Source organism: Macrotis lagotis, chromosome 3, assembly GCF_037893015.1.
Source record: "Macrotis lagotis isolate mMagLag1 chromosome 3, bilby.v1.9.chrom.fasta, whole genome shotgun sequence".
Classification (NCBI taxonomy): Eukaryota; Metazoa; Chordata; class Mammalia; order Peramelemorphia; family Peramelidae; genus Macrotis; species Macrotis lagotis.
In genome coordinates, this window is record NC_133660.1 from 284,897,799 (window position 1) to 284,916,079 (window position 18,281).

Consider the following 18,281-nt stretch of genomic DNA (forward strand, 5'->3'; position numbering starts at 1 on the left):
GCCTGGAATGGGCTTAATAAATCAGATAGGCCTCGAGCTCGTGCAACTCTGTTCTTTTACAAATGGGGAAACTGAGGGTAAGAGTAGTTCAGGGATTTGCCCAGGGTGTCCCAGCCAGGCTGAGATCAAAGGAACATGAGCATTACTTCACAGGCAGTAGGAAGCCAGTACAAAGCAACATGACCACGCTTTCCTGAGGGACACACTCCCTCCTCAAGGGTGCTTGAGAATGGGTGCTATGTGTCTTCTACTAACCTGGTCTGTCTAAAGCAGATGGACTTGCCCTCCCAGGGAGGCATCACCCCTCGTCTGTTTTTCTTGCTCCCCCATCTCTTGCTCTCTCTCTCCCACAGAAATCGTAAGGACTACAAGCCCTCCTTCTAGGGAATTAACATTTATGATGTGCCAACTGTGTACAAAGCGCTGGCTAGACACCAGGGAATCTAAAGGGAGGCAAAAATCATCCCCAGAACAAGGAGATGGCGCTCTTTCGGACAGATCCTCTAACAGGAGGCCATCTGAGGAAGGAGAAGGCCCCTGAAGGAAGTGTCCCGGGAGGCAAAGATTCGGAGAGGAGGTGGGAGGGCACTTCCCAGTGCAGGAAGCCCGGAGTGGGATGGGATGAACAGCTGGAATACTGCGTGAAAAGGGAGAGCCAAACAAGTCTGGAAATGTGGGCGGAAGCCCATCTGGAGCGGCCCCACGAACCCCGCGGAGGGGGCTGTCCCTTTCTTCTGGAAGAAACATGGAGCCACAGAAGGTTTTGGAGAGGGGGACAGTAGATTGGTTTGTTGGTGCAAGGTGCCGCCGGGGGCCGCACCCCTCGTTTTAGAGAAGACAACAGGCCAGATCTGTGTTTGAGGCCGCGGTGGGCAGGAGGACTAGGAGAGCAGAGGGCTGAGGAGGAAGGATGCTCCCCAGGGGGAGTCAGGGGGTGGCCTCCGGGGCTTTAGCCAGAGCGGCAGGGGGGGGGCCGGACGTGGCTCGAGGTCACCTGGCTGGCTGGGGGGTGCTGGCTGGGTGGCGGCGCTGGCTGGGGGGTGCTGGCTGGGTGGGTGCTGGCTGGGTGGGGGTGCTGGCTGGCTGGGGGGTGCTGGCTGGGTGGGTGCTGGCTGGGTGGGGGTGCTGGCTGGGTGGGGGTGCTGGCTGGGTGGGTGCTGGCTGGGCCGCCCTGGCGGAGCTGTCCAGCAGGCACAGAGGCCAGGCAGGGAGGAGGGGCCGTGGGTGTGGGAGCCGTCCGCGGGAGGGGGGGGGTGCCAGGGCTGAAGAGGGGGGGCTCGGGACGGGGGCCGGGCACACGGGGCCGGGGGGGAAGGGGAGACGGGCCGGGACTGGGCCCAGCTGCAGGGCCAGCAGGTAAGGGAGCGGGGCGGAGGAGGAGGAGGAGGAGGAGGAGGAGGAGGAGGAGGAGGAGGAGGAGGAGGAGGAGGAGGGCCGGGCCTCGGGCACCGCTGCCGCTCGGGCGCACCTTGGAGAGCGCCCTCGGGGAAGGGGCGTGCTGGGGCCCCAGGCATCCCTGGGTGGGAGCCGGGGAGGGGGGGGGGGACGGCGGGGTCCAGGGAGGGCCCGGGCTCGGGGCAGCCCAGGGGGAGGTCCGGGGCCCCTCGGTCCGGCGGCGGGCGCCCCTGGGGAGCTGGGGAGCAGGAGAGGCCCCCCGCGGCGCCGGGCCCCTGCGGAGCGCCCCGAAGTGGGGGGGGGCGGAGGGGGCGCGGGGGCCGCGTCTCGGGGCTCCCCTCCCCGCGCTCCGGCCCGGCCCCCGCAGGCCCTCGGGAGGCGGAGTCCGGCCGCCCGCCCTTCCCTCCGGAGCCTCTCCCCTTGGGGAGGGGGCGCGGCTCGGCCCCCGTGGCCCCCCGCCCCCCGCGGGCTCCACCCTCTCCCAGGGGCCGCTGCCATCCGGCCGTCGGTCCGTCCGTCCGTCCGTCCCCGCGCCCCCCTCCCCGCCCCCCCCCAGCTCCGGGGCCGCCGCGGGGATGCCCCGAGGGGGCGGGGGTCCCCGGCCGCGCCCCGGCCCCCGGCCCCCGCCCCCGGCGCGGCGCCCCCTCGGCACGTGGGAGGAGAGCCAAGGGGGCGGGGAGTGAGGCCCCCGGGCCGGCGGCGGCGGGAGCCGGGCAGCCAGGGCGCGGGGGGCCGGAGGCCGAGCCCCCCGCCCGCCGGCCGCAGGAAATAGCGCGCGGCCCCTTTAAATTTACCCAGGAGCCCTCCCAGGAGCCCCAGGGGCCCCAGGCAGGAATCCCCGGGCCGGCGCCGCCCCGCCGCCCGCAGCCCGCGCCCCCCGCCCGCCCGGAGGCGGCCCGGCGCCGGGCCCGGCGAGCAGCCCGCCCCGGAGGCCGCATGGAGCCCGGCGGGGCCCCGCGGGGCCGCAGCGGCGGCGGCCCCGGGCCGGGGGGCGCCCCCCCCACGCCGCCCCGCGCCCGGCGCCCCCCGCGCGCCCCGGGCCCCGAGCAGCAGCAGGCCGCAGGTGAGCCGCGGGGGGAGGGGCAGGGCCGGGGCCGCGAACAAAGCGGGGAGGGGGCGGCGCGGCGGGGCGGGGCGGGGCGCCCCCTGGCGGGCCGGGGGCCCGGCCGCCCCCCCGCGCTCAGCTGTTCTTAAAGGGGCCGCGCCCCCGACCGAGGGGGAGGGGCGCCCGGGGAAACTGAGGCCCCAGCCTCAGTTTACCCCCCCGGAAGCCGCGGCGGGACGGTGGCCGGGGCCCCCCGGGCCCCCAGCTCCCAATCCGCCAGGGGCGACAGTCGAGTCTCCCGGGGTCCGGAGGGCGGCGGAGTCCCGGGCTCTGGGTTCAAGTGCGCCCCGTGACCTCGGCCGAGTCGGGGACCCCCGTCAGCCTCAGCGCCGACCCCGTAACACGAGGGGGCTGGGCTGAAAGGTGGCTCCGGGCCAGGATTCCCCCCCCCGTGACAGCAGAGCCCCCCCCCCGCCCCCCGTGACAGCAGAGCCCCCCGCCCCCCGTGACAGCAGAGCCCCCCGCCCCCCGTGACAGCACGGCCCCCCGCCCCCCCGTGACAGCACGGCCCCCCCCGCCCCCGTGACAGCACGGCCCCCCCCCGCCCCCCGTGACAGCACGGCCCCCCCCCGCCCCCCGTGACAGCACGGCCCCCCCCCCCCCCGCCCCCCGTGACAGCACGGCCCCCCCGCCCCCCGTGACAGGCACGGCAAAGCTGCGCCCACAGCGGGCAGACAGCGGGGGCTCAGACCCCCTCCCCGGCCCCGGGAGCCCCCCACCTCCAGGCCCCGGCCCGGGGGGGCCCATCCCCACCCTGATCGAAGAGACAAAGCCCTCGCCCTCTTAAAGGGCCAGCCGCCCTCCTTTGTTCCGCACCCCGTGGCTGGGGGCCGCCAGGGACCCCGGAGCCCAGGCCCCTGGCTTCCCAGAGGAGGACGCGGCCGGCGCCGAGGAGGGCCCTGCCCGGGGCCAGGCCTTCCCAGCCCGCCTCCCCGCCGGGGCCTCTGGAGCCCGGAGGACATGGGTTGGAATCCCGGCGCCCCGCACGGCCAGACGCCGGGCCGCCCCTCAGCCCGGGGCCCGGGGCCCTTTGGCCCGGCGCTGCCCAGGCCGGCACCGGCCCGGGGTCCCGGGGCTCGGGGGCAGGGAGGGAGGGAGGGAAGTCAGCGGCCTCCGCACTAGGCGGCCCCCCCCCTTTGTTCTCCGGGGGCCCAGGCGACCCCTGAGCGGAGGGGCTGCCCCCCCAGTTGGGGGGCAGGCCCCTTTAAGAAGGGGGGAAGTTGCCCCGGGCGCCTTAAAGGGCCAGCCGCAGCCGCAGCCCCCTCCAGCGACTCCCTGTCTTTTGTTCTTTCGGGGAAGCGGCCCAGACTTGGGGCCGGGGGCGGGGGGAGGCCGCCTCGGGGTCGCAGCCTCTTCACCCCCTCCCCGGCGGAGGCCCCCGTGCTGACGCGGGGGGAAGACGGGGCCGGGGCCCTGCCCACAGGGCTCCGCACCTAGGCGGCCCCCGGGCTGAGGCATGGGATCGGGGGGCGCCCGCCAGGCCTGGGAGTGCTGCCTGCGGCGCCCCAGAGCCGCCCCCTTGGGCCGGAGGCCAGGCGGGCCGCGATCCCGCCTCCGTGGGGGGCCGGTGGCCGCCGCTGTGCTAAGGGCCGGGAGCCCCCCGGCTTGGAAGCCCGACTGCCCCAGGCGCAAAGACGGGAGGAAGGGGGCCTCTCTGCTTTTGGCGGCCCGAGGTAAAAAGCGCCTGCCCCGCCGACTTCCTCCTCCTCCTCCTGCTCCTCCTGGGACCCGCTAGGATGTGCCTGAGAGCCCCACCCAGGCCTGGGAGCTGGGCCCGGGCCCAGGGCTGAAGCGGCTCCCGGGCCCCCAGCTCCTCCGCATTGGGCAGCGGTGGATGGCCAGGGCCGGCTTTCTAGTCCACACTTGGCCCCTGGTTTTTCTTTCCCAGGGCGCTGCGCCCCCCCCAGCCCTCCCAGATCCCGGGGGCCCCCCACTTCCTAGCTGGGAGCAGGAAATAGTTTGGGGGGAGGGGGGCTGGCAGGCGCCGGCGGCAGGGCCAGGTCGTTGGGAGCACTGTTTGGCTTGGCCTGTGGTGAGGCCACTCCAAAGGTGCGCTCTGTTCTCTTAGCAGGCCGCTGGCTCAGCCCGAGAGAGAGACAGACTGGAACACCCCACCTGCCAGGGCTGGGGGCCCCCCTCTGCAGCCTGAGCCTGCCCCACTCCTTCCTCCCTGGGCCCCGACACTGCCTCAGTCTGACCGGAAGAGGGGCCTGGGATCCTAGTGGGTTCTGCACCCAAAGGAGAGGCAGCGGTGGCGTAGGAGACTTGGGTTTGCCTTTTGCCACCCGCAGGGTTTTGGACAGAGCTCCTGCCCTGCCTAGTCTTTAGTTCTTCATTTGTAAGCTCTACTTTGGTAACTGTAAACCCCTTCCAGCGCTGCCATTCTCCATCTTGGGGTGCCCCCAGCTCTGACATCCCATGTTCTAAGGTCCCTCCTTGATCTAAGGGCTCATGATCGATGCCCCTTCCCCAAACGTTCCATGTTCAAAGCCCCCCCCCCCCAACTCTGACATCTCGTGATCTATCGCCCCTCTCCTCATCAGTCCATATTCTAGCTCCTGTTTTCAGGTTCTCCCCCTCTCTGACATCCCATGTTCTAAGACCTCTCCCTGATCTCATATCATGATCTACGACCCCTCCCCCAAACATTTTATTCTAAGCCCCCCCCCAGCTCTGACATTTCATGACCTATGACCCCTCTCTCCTGGAAGTCCATGTTCTAAGGCCCTTCCCAGCTCTAGGCCCCAGAGGTGGCTCTGGGGGTGGGCAGCATTCGGAGGCAGTAAAGCTGGGCCCGCCTGCAGCAGTTACTGGAAACAGGTGTCCTCCCTGAAGTCTTTCTGAAGGTTCAGCCCCCCCATCCCCGGGTGGCCCCTTGGCCTAAAGCTTCTAGCTTATTCTGGGAAGGTCCTTCCCTCTTAAAGGGGCAGATTCCTCCTTTGGACTCTTCTTTTTAAGGAAGCTTAATTATGTACTCGGTCCAAATAGCCTTTTGTTCCCACTCCCTCTTAAAGCAAAAATGCCCTTCTTTCTTGCTTTTCATTAAATGATCATGGACTTTATCGTGCTCATAGTCATCTTCCCTGAGACCTCACTCGGGTCTGTAGCAGAAAAGAACTCTGGATTTGGAGTCAGGAGAAATGGAGTCTGTCAGCAGTTCCTTGTGTGGGACTTGGGTTGAGTCATTGCTTCTAACCGCTTCGCTCAATAAACGTGTCTGAAGCAACTAGTGAGTCTTGGGGCTGTACCAAGCTTGAGGGGTGACAAAGGATGGCCAGGAGCTCCCAGTCCTGTGGCTGACAGCCAGCTCCAGCATGGCCATAGGAGGCTGTCCTTGTCCAGTGGGCCTCAACCCGGGGGTTCCCCGGGTCTTGACCCTGGAACCTTTTCTCAGTCAGATGCAGGCAGAGAAGTTGGAGCTAAGCCCCTAGGAAAGCAAGACTAGAGTATGTGCTCTCTGAGATCCCTCCAAGTCTCAGGTGACCAGTCCCCCCATCCCCAACCATCCATTCCCCCCCATGCCCCCACGTCGTTCCCCTCCTAGGACCAGAGAATAGGACTTGAGTTCTCTTTGAATGTGGGTGCCACCCACCTCTGCTGTGCCTCCCTCCCCTCCTAGGGCCAGAACCAAAGCCAGAGGATGGTGCCTTGGGGTCCCTCCCATCCCCTAGGAGCAGGGCTCCCTCCTCCGGCCGGAAGTACTTGGACCACTGTGAAGCCCGGGCCTCGAGGCCTGGCAAGAGTCGAATCCCGGGGCGAGACCATCGGCGATACTATCATGACCATTGGCGACTGGAATACCTGATGGACTTCAATCCAGCCAGACATGGGATGGTCTGCATGGTGTGTGGCAGCTCCCTGGCCACCCTCAAACTCAGCACCATCAAACGCCACATCCGCCAGAAGCACCCCTACTCCCTGCACTGGAGCCCCAGAGAGAAGGAGGCCATCAGCAGCAGCTGGGATGCCCACCTGGGTCTGGGGGCCTGCGGGGAGGCTGAGGGGCTGGGGGTCCAGGGAGCTGAGGAAGAGGAGGAAGGAGAGGAGGAGGAAGAGGAGGAGGAGGAGGAGGAGGAGGCTCCTGCTGCTCTCCCAGTATGCCTCTCCAAGAGTACAGGTAAAAAGGCTAGGAGGGGGGGGCAGCTAGGTGACTCTGTGGCTAGAGCACCGGCCCTGGAGTCAGGAAGACCTGAGTTCAAATGTGCACTCAGATACTTAACAATTCCCTAGCCGTGTGACCTTGGGCAAGCCACTTAGCCCCATTGCCTTGCAAAAACAAAACAGAAAGGCAAGGAGAAGGGGGGAAGAGAAGAGCAAAAGGGGCAGCTTGGGGAAGCTCCTAAGGTGTGTGGTGACCAAAGCCTTTCTGATCTCAGTTTCCTCATGTGGAAAAAAACAGGGAGTGGTCCATCAGCTCCATCTCGGCTTTTTTTTTTTTTTAAACAAAACAAAACAAAGCAAAACCTCAAACGAAAGCTTTTTTTTCCCCCCAATTCCATGTAAAGCTACTTTCCCGTTGACATATGGGAAGACTAATGGCAGGGCCACCTTGGGGACTTGAGGGGAAGATAATCAGATGTCGGAGCCATTTCCAAGGCTCCTCCCTTTACGGAGGGGAGGAAAGGACTGGTCTAAGGGCACCCAGTTTATAGCAGAGCTAGGATCTGAACCCAGAGCCCTGCCTTCAGGAAGAGCTGCGGTGTCCATGCCCCTGAAGAGAGGGAAATCCTTAAGGAAGCTGAAGGAGACATTGAGGCTTGGGAGAGGGGCAGTGGATCCTGGTGGTCCAGAAAGTTGGTGGGGGTGGGGGAGGGGGGATGGAGGGCTGAGCCCGAGGGGGGCCAAAGCTACATGCCAACACTGGGCAGGCTGGGCGTGGAGGGGGACAGGCCGGATCGGTTCTCCGAGGGTCGGGGCTGGCCTCGGGAGCCCCGGCCCTCACTTCCTTCTCCCCCTCCTTCCAGGCCGATGGTCCTCGGGCGGCGGGGGTGGCCGGCGCCGGAGGCGCGGGGTCCCTTCGATTCCCCGGCGGCCCGGGGGCGGCGGGGGGCCGGGGTCCCCCCGGAGCCTGGAGCGGCGGCTGAAGGAATCGCTGCAGAGCTGGTTTCGGGCCGAGTTCCTCATGGACTACGACCCGCGGGGCAACCGGCTGGTGTGCATGGCCTGCGGCCGGGCGCTGCCCAGCCTCCACCTGGACGACATCCGGGCGCACGTCCTGGAGGCGCACCCCGGCTCCCTGGGGCTCTCGGGCCCCCAGCGCAGCGCCCTGCTGCAGGCCTGGGCCGCGCCGGCGCCCCACCCCACCCCGCCTCCTCCAGGTGGGTGCCCCCCCTCCTCCAGGTGGGCGCTCCACCCCCCTCTCCTCCAGGTGGGCGCCCCACTGCCCCCTCCTCTAGGTGGGCGCCCCACTCCCCCCCTCCTCCAGGTGGGTGCCCCCCTCCTCCAGGTGGGCGCCCCACCCCCCTCTCCTCCAGGTGGGTGCCCTCCCCTCCAGGTGGGCGCTCCACCCCCCTCTCCTCCTCCAGGTGGGCGCCCCACTCCCCCCTCCTCCAGGTGGGCGCCCCGACCTCTCCGGGCCCCGCGGGCTGGGGAGGGGGGACTGGGGGGCCGCGTGACCTTGGGCCAGTCGCTCCTCCGGCCGCAGCCCCGGAGGGGTCCCCGCGGGGGGGGGAGGCCGGGCCCACGCGCTGAGCCCCGCCTCTCCTCCCGCAGACGACGCCCCGGGCCCCCAGGATCTGAGCCGGCCGGGCCCGGGGCCGGCGGCGCCCCCCGCGGAGCCGGCGGCGTCGGGGGCCCCGCGGGCGGAGGGCGGCCTGCCGCGGGGCCGCGACCACCGGCGCTACTACCAGGAGCGCTGGCGCCTGGAGTACCTGATGGACTACGACGGGGGGCGGCGCGGGCTGGTGTGCATGGTGTGCGGGGGCGCGCTGGCCACGCTGAAGATGAGCACCATCAAGCGCCACATCCGCCAGCGCCACCCCGGCTCCACCGGCCTCAGCGGGCCCGTCAAGGCGCTCATCGCCCAGGAGTGGAGCCGCAAGGCCACGCACCTGCTGGCCCTGGGGCTGCCGCTGCCCGAGCCCCCGGGGGCCCCGGGAGCCCCGGGAGCCCCGGGCCCGCCGCGCCGGGAGGAGGAGGACGAGGGAGACTGGGGTGAGCGGGGAGGGGGGGCCGGGGGGCAGGGGGGCGCCCGGCCCGGGCCCGGCCCCTCTCCTCACCCCTCTCCTCCCCCCCCCAGAGGAAGACGCGGGCGCCGGGAGACCCCAGGAGGAGGCGGCGGCGGCCCCCGCGGCCAGCGGCACCCCCCCCCGCGCCGCCCCCCGCCCCCCGCGGCCGGGAGCAGCGGCGCAACTACCAGCCGCGCTGGAGGGCCGAGTACCTGATGGACTACGACGGGCGGCGGCGCGGGCTGGTGTGCATGGTGTGCGGGGGCGCGCTGGCCACGCTCAAGGTCAGCACCATCAAGCGCCACATCCTGCAGGTGCACCCCTTCTCCATGGACTTCACGGCCCAGGAGCGCCAGACCATCCTGGAGGCCTACGAGGAGGCGGCCCTGCGCTGCTACGGCCGGGAGGGCTTCGGGCCGCCCCCCGACGGCGACCTCTGCCGGGCCTAGAGGGGCCGCCGCGGCCTCCCCCCCACCCCCCTTCAGTGGCCCGGCCCGCGGCGGGGCGCCCCTTCCCCTGAGCCTGGCAGGATTGGGCTGGCAGCCGGGTGTCGGGAGCGAGGGCGGAGAGGCGGCCTTGGCCGTGGCTTTCAGAGCTCGAGCACTTTGTGGGCCCCCCGCCGGCCCCTCGGGCTGCGCAGCTGGAAGGGAAAGGCCCCTGCCCGGCCCGCCGCTTCCCGGCCCGTCCGGACGGTGCAGGCTGGGGGCAGCGGCAGCCGTGCCCCTCCGGCCCGGGCCTGGGGCTGGGCAGTGGCGCCTCTGGCCCCGGAGAACCGGCCAGCTAGCGGTTTAGGGAGTGGGGGGCCTCTGATCATCTTCTAGGCAGGTCCAAGTTTGGGGTGTTTCGATTCACTCTCTCCTGTGGAGAAAAGGTGGCCCCAAGATCAGGCCCTTGGCTGGTATTTTTTATTTTATTTGGAAATCTATTTAATGCTTTTATATGAAGGGGAAGGGGGGGGGAGGGAGCTGGCCATCACCCTTATGTGCAAATGTCTTTATTTATTATTCGTGGATCAGAGATAAGCTGCGAGGTGCGCCCCGAGAATTGCTTCCACTGCCCTTGGGGGAGCAGGCAGAGTTGCGGACAGCTGCGGGGAGGCTGGCTGCCCAGGCGCTGCTGGGGCGCCCCACAAACCCCAAGGGTTTTTCTTCAAGGGGCTGTCACTTGAGAGAACCGGGATCTGGGAAGAGGGATTGCCTCTGCGCTGAGGGAGGAGGGCATGGGCTCCTCCCCTGCCAAGCAACCATTAGCAGAAAAGCTGGTTCTGCTGTCTTAACAAAACGAGGGGGCTCAGGCCCAAAGCCAGGGGCTGAAGTGAAGTCATTCTGATCCTGAGCCTCCCTTCGGGGATCCTGTGGCCACCGTTCGGTTTGGACATCTGGGGCCCTGGGGGATCCTGGAAATGACCCCTAGTTGGCAGCATTAGCCAAGTTCCCTAAAGCAGGGGGGGGGGGCTGCTTCTGCCTTGCCAGTCTGATTCCACAAGTGCCCATTAATGGGCCTGTTGAGTAGGATGGCTGTTCCACCAGGGCAGAGTGGCGAAGGGAAGGGCGACCTTTGTGTTAGGAGTGGATGAGGTCTTCACGGAGGTCTCTTGCAACTCTGAAAATCCTGGCCTACGATGTTCAGCCGGCGCAGTCTTTCCCGTTCCCCTAACAACTGGGCCTACTCAGAAAAGGAATCAAGTGACTCCAAAGGTCAGATTTCTTTTTCCTGAAAATATCTGCCAATGAAGAAAACCAAACTTGGCCATTCCGCAATACTCCCGGAAGAGACCCCCAAGTGATGACTAAGGCCCTTCGGCCCCTTTTACTGGGACTGGCTGGCTCAAGGTGACCTAAGAGGCGGGAATTGAACTCATTCTTCCGTAGAATTAGCAAGCACTTAAGCCAATTCCCTGGTGCCAACCAATGAGTTCAGCAGATGAAGGCAACCCTCAGATTTTAGGATCCCCTAAACCCAGCTCCATCTCATTTATGCCTGGGTAGAGAGCAGGCCAAGCCTAAGAAACCTCTTTTTGCACCCAGGGGCCCCTGGCCCCAACAGGAAGCTCTCAACTGCTTCCAACAGGTGTTGGAAATTCTAAGAAATTTCCATTCCAAGAGTATTATGAGGTCCCGCAAGTACCACTGCATTTGACATGCTGTGGCAGAGAAGGGGAAGTGGGCAGAGCCCTGGTGCTCCTTGGTGGGAGTGTGCTGCATGCCAATCCAACACTCTGCCTCAGTTGTCTCAACAGTTAATATGTCTTCTTGAGCATTTTTTAAAACGGTATGCTTGCTATTCTGGCTAATATGTAAATGTTACTCTATATATTTATATGCCATGTTACTACTTAGTGACATTATCCAAACATTTGTATGCGTATTTGTGAAGAGTTGTTTGCATCAATTTTTTTTATATCCACCTAAGTTTTGTAAAAGAGGTATGTTGAATAAATTCTTTAAAAACGAGTCATGATGCTGTTGGAGATTTTTGTGGTTGGGCGGGAGGGGAATAAGGCAAGGAGACAGAAGATGCAAAGTCTTCAGGAGACCTCATGATGTAGGGCTGGGAGGGAAAATGAAGAGCCCATCTTTACCCAGGCCACACTTTGCTCCAATGACTGTCCCGTTTCCCGGCTCCCCCTCCACGGTCGACCCAATCGAGTGCTGGACCGGCAGCTGTGAGGCCAGCAAGACCTAATAGAACTGACAGCGTAACTGGCACAGCCCGTGAGGAAATTGGGAGCCCTCAGAAGAGGGGCTGGGAGGAATCAGGCAGAGCCAGCTTTCTATTCCTCTGCGACCTCACCGGAGGCCACCAGCCCCTGAAGGTGGGGCCCTCCACAGCACAGGAGGTGCTGAATGTGAGTGACCTTTCAGCCTTTCAGGCCTGTGGTCTTGGGGGGACAAGCTAGGGAGACAAAGAATCGAGTCAGCCATAGTCACAGACACTGTGTTCTTTTATTAATACCACATCAATTTGCAGTTTGACAGGAGCCGGGATTCCCCAGGCGCCTTAGAAGGGCCGCTACCGTAGCCAGTGTTGCACGCACACGCACGCACGCACGCACAGAGCTCCATTAGTCATTTTTCGGCTACATCTTTTGCCTTTAAACAACAACAACAAAACCTGCCTGGCACAAAGATCTGCCCACTGATCCACACACAGCAGTAATAATAGAACAGACAGAAGCGCAAGGCATGGAGGCTCCCGGGGCAGGAAGGAGGACCTTTGGAGGGAGAAGCCCAGTGGCCATCAGTACCCATCAGGACCCAAGAGGAACGGGGGCGGAAGAACAGGGTGAACGGGGAGGGGTCACGCTGTCTCGAAATTCCCAGCACCGAAGTCTTCCTACTTACTCATCTAAAACCCCTAAAAGGGACTTTTTTCCAACAGAGGGAGAACTTTTCCTATGCTACTTTCTGTTGAGCTGCAGTTGTGGGCCTAGAAAAAAATGGGTCCATTTCCTCCAGATTTCCCACATTCACTACTTAACACCTTTGGCAGCTCACATGTAAACTCAGAAACAAATGTACTATGGGAAATCAGGTGCTTCCCAAATCTACTATCAGAAGAAAGTGTTAGGAGGGAGGAAAAGAAGAGACGCTTCTAGCAGAGACCCCAAGGCCAGCAGCTGGGTTAGGCCAACTGCTCTGCCCCACTGGTATGGTCTTTACCCAAATGACCTGGTACCTCACCAACCCTACCTCAGGGATCCCAGACCCTAGAGGCCCCAGCTAGAAACTGCTTCATCTTGAGGAACATTTGGGCCAAGGCAATTGTTGAAAAGACATATTTTCCACTTCCCCCTCCGAAATGAAGAAAGCCTTCTGAATAAAAATACCTAACCTCCAAAATGCAAAGCTACCCTCAGAACAAGGTTAGCCTCCATGTAAACCACAAAATGTACTTCTATAAACTAATCTGCATTTTGCTTTATTTCCTCCTCCCAAACCCATGCCACCAACCTAAAACCCCAGTCTTGGGGGGGGGGGGGGCGGGAGGAATCAGGAGTTGTTTTTTTTTAGTAGTGAGGGAAACTGCTCCTTAGGACAAGGATGAGAAAGGTATTCGAGGACAGCCCAGTGGAGAAGAGAAGACACACAGGGCCAAGAAGGGAGCTAGAAGAGGTGGGTCATGTTTCACGAGTTCCCCCAGCCCAGACTGAGATAGAATTACAACTGAAGAGGCCACATGCAGATTCTTTTTCTCTAACAAGTTTACAGCAGTGTACAGCAGTTACAGACTTTTTATTTCATAATATGAAAAGTACAACCTTATTAAAGTTGAAGTGAGGTGAAGGAGAGAGAGAGAGGAAAGCACATTCTAGGAATGACTTCAAGAAGACTAAAGCTCAGAACTGGTGTCAGAAAAGGAATAAAACAAATGGCTACTTCTCAAAAAGGGTAGTTCTTAATTGTTTAGGGTAGAGAGAGTAGCAAGCTGATGATGATCCCTTCTCTGGGTTTCCTTCTAGTCCCCCTCCTTCAGTACCAGTAGCTTACTTGTTAGGGAATATCATAGCTATTTCTAAGTTACTATATGGAACTAAAAGATCTGACTTTTCAGAGGGTTCACAGGAGAGAAGAGGGCCCCCAGAAGAGCAGGGACCACATATGCCAGTCTTTCCCACAGGGGGGGCAGGAAAATGAGATCGAAGAGATACAGAAGACCCCAGAAGATGTGAAAATCACTAAAATCTTTCATATCTATACTCCTGGCTCCAAAATAATTTGCAAAAAATAAAAAACTGTTCTCTTTTAACTTAAAAAAAAGATAAACTGATGAGAGGCTGGTAAAGACCAGCATATGTGGGAAATTTTGGTGGTTTACATCTTCCTTTCTCATTCCACCTTTCCCTCCCAATCTTTCATCCTGCGGTTTCAGCTAAAGGCAACCCCCTCCCCTCCCCAATCCCTCAAACTAGGTATGGATTTATCCTATGAATGTGAGTCTTTCTTTTACTCTTGTGGATTCTAAGACATCAGTTCGTTTTAGTCCAGAATGTTCTTGTGCTTGATACTGAGGGCAAGGATGAGGGAAGGGAAAAATACCAAATTAAAAAAAACAACTTGGAATGCAGGCTCAAGCTGACAATGAGCATACTCCTTCATAGGTACAAGTAACAATGATTATAATTATTAAATGGTGTTTTAGTAACTGTTGAGTTTTCAGTTTCTGAGCTGTTATTCTGCCTTTTTCTTTGCGATGCCAGGCAGTTTTGCTTGGATCCTATACGAAAAGAAAAAAAAGAAAAAATGAAACACAGCCTTTGGAATAAAACACATCTTCACTCTGGTGGTGGGTGAAAAGAACCCTGAGTTATAATTTACATATCAAGTACAATCAGGGTAGGAATTCCCCTGATGTGGGGAACTCCTTTTGCCAACTCAGATTTCAACCTATGATTCAGCTGATCAATACTAGGCCAAGCATCTTTCTGACTTCAACTCCATGCTCTCAACCTTAAAAGTATATTAGACACCCTGCTTGCCTCCGTTTCCTCATCTGTAAAACAAGCTAGAGAAGGAAAATATCAAACTATTCCAATATCTTTGCCAGGATAAACCCTGAATAGGAACAGTCAGACATGAGTGAAGTGATTGAGCTAGAACAATTCTTCAATCAAAACTTTCAAATACTCAAATGTCCTATTGTGTTTTTGTTCCAGTGTTTGCTTGTGTCCAACTCTTTATAATCCCATGGATCACACTGTCCATGGAATTTTCTTGGCAAAGATACTTTAGACAAATTGCTTTCTGTGGGGGTGGGGTGGGGGGAGGGAAGTAAGATTGGGGGAAAAATTGTAAAACTCAAAATAAAATCTTTCATTTAAAAAAAAAACCCAGTGGTTTGTCATTTCCTTCTCCAGTGGATTAAGGCAAGCAAAGGTTAAGGGACTTGCCCAGGGTCACACAGCTAGTAGGTGTCTGAGGTCACATTTGAATTCGGGTCTTCCTCTCTACTTAGCCATCTAGCTCCCCCCAGCCCAAGACAAGAGTATGTTCCACAATGTTTCAGGGAAAGAAGTTTCAATGGGTCCACAAGTATTGTTAACATTGTAGCAGTTACAAATACTCACTTGGCAACAACTGCCTTGGTCTGGTCCCGAGCGATGCCAACATAGTGGTCGATCTGCGTCTTTAGGGAACAAAGAGAGAGCAGTTGTCAAAGCAGACAGAAGGAAGCCTCTCTTCCCCCAAGGAAGGCCTTTCCCTCTAACATAACCGTCTTCACCTAGAAGTCTTCCAGGATTGGGGACAGAGTCTGAAATTTGCATTTTCTGTTGTGACCGTTCCTCACTCACTGAAGTGCTAAGCTGCCAATGATAGTAAAAGGATGAAACAAATACAATGAAATCAATCCGTTACTTACCTTATACTTTTCATAGACAATTGGAACACTGAAGACCAGCAGTTCCCCTGGAAGAAACAATCAGAAATGGATAGTATGATCAGAGCAACATATGTGTATGTGTATAAAATTAAGAAAACAGTTTTGACTTCTGATTCAAAATAATTCCCAAGGGGAAAAAAAAAATCTAAATTAAGAAATTCGAGCTTTATGAAGATGCAAGAAAATAGCAGCATATACAGTAAATACAGTTTGTGATGGACTCTTGGGGTCAAGGTCATGTGGCCCAATAAAGGCCAACTGACAAACATTTATTGAGAGCTTACTATCGGTCCCCCTGTGCTGACTGCTGGGGATACAAGGGCAGAACCAGGGCCCCATTGGTCTCTGTGCTCCAGGAGCTCCCCCTGCCAAATGGTGAGAGGACCCATCACTACCTAAGACAGGAGTACTCAAGCGGCAGCCCCATCAAGCACTTACCAAGGATCAGGAGGGTGATTCCATTGAAAACTGCCCCCACGTATGTCATCAACCACATGAGGACGGCCAGCTGAAAAGGACATGGTCAGACTGTTAGAGGCACCATGCCCAGGGGACACCCCAGTCCAAGGTCACAACATTTTGGCCTGTTTTTCTGTGCAACTTCTGAGTTGAGAATGTTTTTTTTTTCCATTTTTAAGTACAATGAAACTGTATTTGAAAAATGTGGAAGCCATTTTTAGCTGGAAGGCAAACCATGACAGTTTGCCAATTCTGCTCCTTAAGTAAGCCTCCGCCACCAACCACCGGTTAAAGGCTTCTGGCTTTATTTCTGGTTAAAAGCTCTCAAAATTTCAGGATTGCAAAGTTTTGCAGAGTCCGTACCCCAAAGCCAAATTTAAACCCACTTCTTGTTAGTTCCCTTTTCCCTTTCTTCCTCCTAGTCTGTGTTCTTTTAGCAAGAAGAGAGGGGTCTTTTCCTCTATCTTTGATCCTCACTTTGCAGACACTATCCCTTCACCCAGTCCTTCTTACACCCTTAAGCACTAACTAACCTTTAAAGAATCCACCAAATCTTCCACCAGAAAGAGACGGATGATGAGTTTGAGAGCCTTGTTGACATGCACCATAGCAGCATTCACATAATTATGGAAAGCTTCTGAGGACAAAGCAATGTCCACATCCAGGTAGGCCCTTAATGGAAAAAAGAAAAAAAATAACCTATAATTGACTCAAAATTCAAATTAAGCTCATCTCATCAATTTGGATTTTCTTCCTCTGCCTTCAAGAAAGTGTAAATCTGGTTTACTGGATAGATGGTGAATGGGACCTAACTGAGGAACAACTCCCAGCTCTATCATGGGATTGTAATCTTGAGCCTTTGTGGTGGTGACTTTCTTCTCTGTAAAACAAAATTAAATTTTTGTCTCAAAATGGGTTTATAATGCCATTGTATGTAATTGGAAAACAATAAAATATTTATATATTTTTTTTAAAAATGGGTTCATAAGAGTTAGGGACAATAACTATTTAGAACATTTAGCAACAAAAAATAAAACAAAGAAACCACTCCACCAAAGAAGTTCAAAATGATGTTAAGAAGAAAAAAAGGGAGCAGCTAGGTGGCGCAGTTGGATAGAGCACTGGTCCCGGAGTCAAGAAGACCAGAGTTCAAATTCTGTTGTGTGACCTTGGACAAGTCACTAAACCCCACTGCTTTGCAAAAAAAAAAAACAAACAAAAAACAAAAAACAAACCAAAATGAAGAAATGGTACGATAAATGAACTAACAGAACAATAATAAAATTATTCCTTTGAGCCACTTTGTTTACATTTTTCACAATCCTAAAACATGCTTGGGGTAAAAAATGTTATTCCTTTTGTTTTTCCTTAAATGAAAAGAAACTGAGGTGCAGAGTGGTAGCATTAAATCTCTGGGGCAGCTCTGAATATATCTCTCCCCCCACCACCACTTGGGAAAACTCCCTTTTCTATAAAAAAAAGATAAAAAATAAATAACATTTTTCCCTCAAAGTAATATTTTAAGGGATTTTTAATGGGAAAGTATTAGAAACCCTATGACTGATATTTGAAGAAAAATGTGAGTAGTCAAAAACTGAATCCCAGAAACATACCCACTTAGCTAGCTTTATCAAAATGTGATCAAAATAAAATATAAATGTAGCTAAAGAAAAAATGTGTGTCAAGGCATTGAAAGAGTTTTGAGATGAATTAAGAATCCAACCACTTCACACACCAAGGATGAAAATGCTTTGCCAAGCGTTATGACTTATAGAGAGCTCCAAAAGCCTAACTTTCAAAGAGGCTATGAGCTGTATGTCACCCCATCTGCTGTTAGTTTCCATCTGATGGGGGAGCCCAAAGCTTCCCTGGCCCGAGACCATAGCTTCCACAAGTTGCCCCTTCTTGGAGAATCCTGCCTCTGCCAGAAATTCCTTAGCAGTACTCTAAGTCGATTTACTGGTCCCACACTAGTGCATGGGGTAGACTTTTGGGTTTTTTTTTAATACTGTCATACTAGTTACCGAGCTGCAGAATTTCCTTCAAAATACTTTGCACTCACTTGAATGGATGGCCTTCTTCTGACTTCTGGACAGCTTGGATGACAGACCTGTAGACCCTGAAGCTGATGGTGATAGAGAGAAGGGCCAAGATGAGGTAAGAAGCCACACTGATGACACTGAAAGCTGCTAGGGAGAGCAGCATAATCAATGTTGTGCCAAAGACAAGGCCGGTCTTCTTGACATCCCGCCAGAAGATGAGATCATGCACTGCCAAAGGAAAAGGAAGAAGTTCTAAGAACATGACCAAGTATCTCCATGGGGTCTGCTTCTAACTTCTAGCCAGGACACAGAGTGGTCTCACTTCATGAAAACCTGACAAAATTAGAGAGTATTATTGTAAATGGATTTCATTAAACAAAAGGCTTCAATAAACAGTGTAACCTCCAACTTCAATAAACAGTGTAACTTCCAACTTCAATAAACAGTGTAACTTCCAACACTGAATTTCCTCAAGTACATCTAAAATAAAATGACATTTATGGATAACTTTTTAGGAATATCTCCACTTCCATAAAGCAAATGAGAATTCAATAAAACCTCAAAGTCTAAGTTATGAGTTTGGATTTGACAGAACTTAACAATGTTTACTTGAAGAGTATTTTTTGCATGGAGGAGAAATTTGTAATTAAACACATCTGGATGTGTTTGAAATATACCACAATAAATCAGGATATTACAGGATTCAAAAGTCAGAGATAGGGAAAATTTATT

The 18,281-nt window shown here is 57.1% G+C and overlaps 2 protein-coding genes across 3 annotated transcripts in view; one reads left to right on the plus strand and one right to left on the minus strand.

Moving 5' to 3' along the window:
* The first annotated feature begins 5,814 nt into the window (after positions 1-5,814).
* ZFTA (zinc finger translocation associated) lies at positions 5,815-9,616 on the plus strand. Its single transcript, XM_074231653.1, is given in 5 exon segments — positions 5,815-5,893; positions 6,066-6,617; positions 7,465-7,818; positions 8,213-8,772; positions 8,775-9,616. Coding segments are annotated over 5 exon segments (1,887 nt in total). The 3' UTR covers positions 9,117-9,616.
* Positions 9,617-13,750: 4,134 nt separating this feature from the next.
* Positions 13,751-18,281, minus strand: part of RTN3 (reticulon 3) — a 46,317-nt gene continuing 41,786 nt past the window's right edge. For both annotated transcript variants that reach the window (XM_074231216.1, XM_074231215.1), the window contains exons 2-7: positions 17,570-17,777; positions 16,041-16,179; positions 15,487-15,556; positions 15,028-15,074; positions 14,735-14,793; positions 13,751-13,884 (exon numbers count right to left, since the gene is read on the minus strand). In XM_074231216.1, the coding sequence (XP_074087317.1) occupies positions 13,839-13,884; positions 14,735-14,793; positions 15,028-15,074; positions 15,487-15,556; positions 16,041-16,179; positions 17,570-17,777 (569 nt within the window). In that variant the 3' untranslated portion in view covers positions 13,751-13,838. The remainder of the gene's footprint in view (positions 13,885-14,734; positions 14,794-15,027; positions 15,075-15,486; positions 15,557-16,040; positions 16,180-17,569; positions 17,778-18,281) is intronic.